Source organism: Perkinsus marinus, assembly GCF_000006405.1.
Source record: "Perkinsus marinus ATCC 50983 genomic scaffold scf_1104296968440, whole genome shotgun sequence".
NCBI lineage: Eukaryota > Perkinsozoa > Perkinsida > Perkinsidae > Perkinsus > Perkinsus marinus.
In genome coordinates, this window is record NW_003203147.1 from 1 (window position 1) to 2,108 (window position 2,108).

General features: G+C 48.1%; 1 protein-coding gene across 1 annotated transcript; it reads right to left on the reverse strand.

Annotated features, from left to right (window-relative positions):
• Positions 1–1,170: 1,170 nt before the first annotated feature.
• Pmar_PMAR019423 (hypothetical protein) lies at positions 1,171–1,442 on the reverse strand (the record flags this gene model as incomplete). Its single annotated transcript, XM_002768364.1, has 1 exon — positions 1,171–1,442. A coding segment is annotated over one exon (272 nt), but the record flags the coding sequence as incomplete, so codon positions are not given.
• Between the last annotated feature and the right edge of the window lie 666 nt (positions 1,443–2,108).

Consider the following 2,108-nt stretch of genomic DNA (forward strand, 5'->3'; position numbering starts at 1 on the left):
GTGCGTAGATAGATCGACACGTGCTGAGGGATAGCGAATCACCACGGGGCAGCAGAGTAGCACGTTGATGTCGGTGTTCAGATCCAGAATCGTTCTCGTCGATCTCGTAGACGAGAGGGATAGATCAATGTTATCGTTATTACCATCTTCTACAGTTTAACCGATTTCTCCTTCTTGGGGATGTCGGTGCACCGGTTGAGGTAGATCTGGAAGGTCTTGGACCTGGTCATCGTTCATCGGATCTTGTTGGTGAGGATATTCTGACGAACGACCGTCTTATACACGGTCTTCACTATCTTCGACGGCTAGATCAGCAAGTTGATGTTGTTCAGGATCTTCATGATCTTGACTACCAGACGACTGGGCGGAGTTGACGATTCCGGTAAAATGTGAGCGTCGAGCTTTGGGGCGACTGGAAGGAGAGGAACCTTGTGGGTTGGCGTCGTTGCCTCGAACCGATGGGCGTTTCATGTGTAGCTGATCTGCGGCAGATCTGCATTTGCAATTCATCCCTGGTTATAAGCCTGGGTCGAAAGTTCTGCAACTCGATGACTTCATCTATCATCGACATGTGCTTGGTCAGAACTCCTCTGATACGATGGCTTATTGGCGATGCATGATGCGTCAAGGTAGTAGGGAACATCCCGCATGTAAGGCGAGAGTGAGAATCGTCGGAGACCTCCATGGAGAAGGTGTCTGACTTGAAAGTCACAACGAGCGGGCATCATGTTTGTGAGCGCGATGCCGCATACCGGGATGTATCTCGCAGGATGAACTCTAATGCCGAGAGGTCGGTATCTGGAGAGATGACACGCAGTGCATAAACAAGGGAGCTATCTGGTTGTACGGGTGAGGTTTTTAAGCAGTTGGGCAAGAGAAGTATTCGGGCAGTAACGGAGCGACTTAGGCGCAAGAAGAATGCGTTGAACATACCGAAGGCTCCAGCGAGTACTGTTGTATTCGAAGTACGTGACGACTTCAAGTCGTATCAGTTCGGCGGGATATGGTAGACACATCCGATTCTGGTTCATCTCTACCATCATTGAATATCTTTCTCTAAGTGCCCATACTGCTCGGAATGATGGAGCGCCGAGTGCCTCTCGATTCCATCCTGGATCGTCTGAGTATTCCTATTCGACTGAGGTCCCTCGTGAAATCATCAGCCTTCACCTGAGCGAATATGGGTAGGAAAGACGGTGAGAGCTATCCTCAGGACGGGGAGAGGACACAATGCGGGTGAAGTTAAGTCGACCCACTCTGAGGGACCGTAATCCTTCATGATCATCGCTTGACTTCTGACCGAGATTCAACTCTTCCGCCTGCTTAGGCTTATTATTAGTCTTCTCCTTCTTCTTTTTCTTAGAGAGGCATCCGAAACATCCTCCAGTTACCGGAGTGGTGACGAGGCAAAATAGTAGAGCGAAGAAGTAGACAATACGCATTAGAACGAGCTGATCCACCGCTGAGGGGTTGCCTCTGTATACCGGTTCATGGTTAAGTCACCCGCTATCAGTGTTGGAGAAAAATATGTTTGCTTTTCTCGCCTCAACTCGGAAATTTTCTTGCTGATTATAGGAGTCTGCAAGTGTACCTCAACCAATAAGAATGGATTCTCCGAATTTCCTCTCAGAATTGCCACCAACACAAGTAGTTGACCAAGTGGATATTTTACCCCATACTTCCCACTATATGCCTGCGATAGATCATGCTGAATAAGTGAGATTCTGAATGTTATGTACACTCCGTACAGTGAATTGTTGTTAGGCAACCCACCGCAAGCTTAGCTCTCCAACGGAATAACACCTTCAAACGCATCCTAGTACACTAGGAGAAAAATGGTTTATCAAAGATCCACACTGTCATCCAATATCACTCCCATCAAATACGATCCATTTAAGGAATTGACCCGAGGGATGGCTGCACGCTGGGAAAAAGGCCTTGTTGCACCAATGGAAATATACTGTCGTGCGGTGTCTATAATCTTGGGCGGGCCACCACGTTAACGAACTAGTTCCGCTCATACCCTTGTTCCATACTCGGTTTCATTTTGCTCACGAATGCGGTAGCTAGAGTGATTTTACTCGGAATCTGGATCCGCATACGGCCTC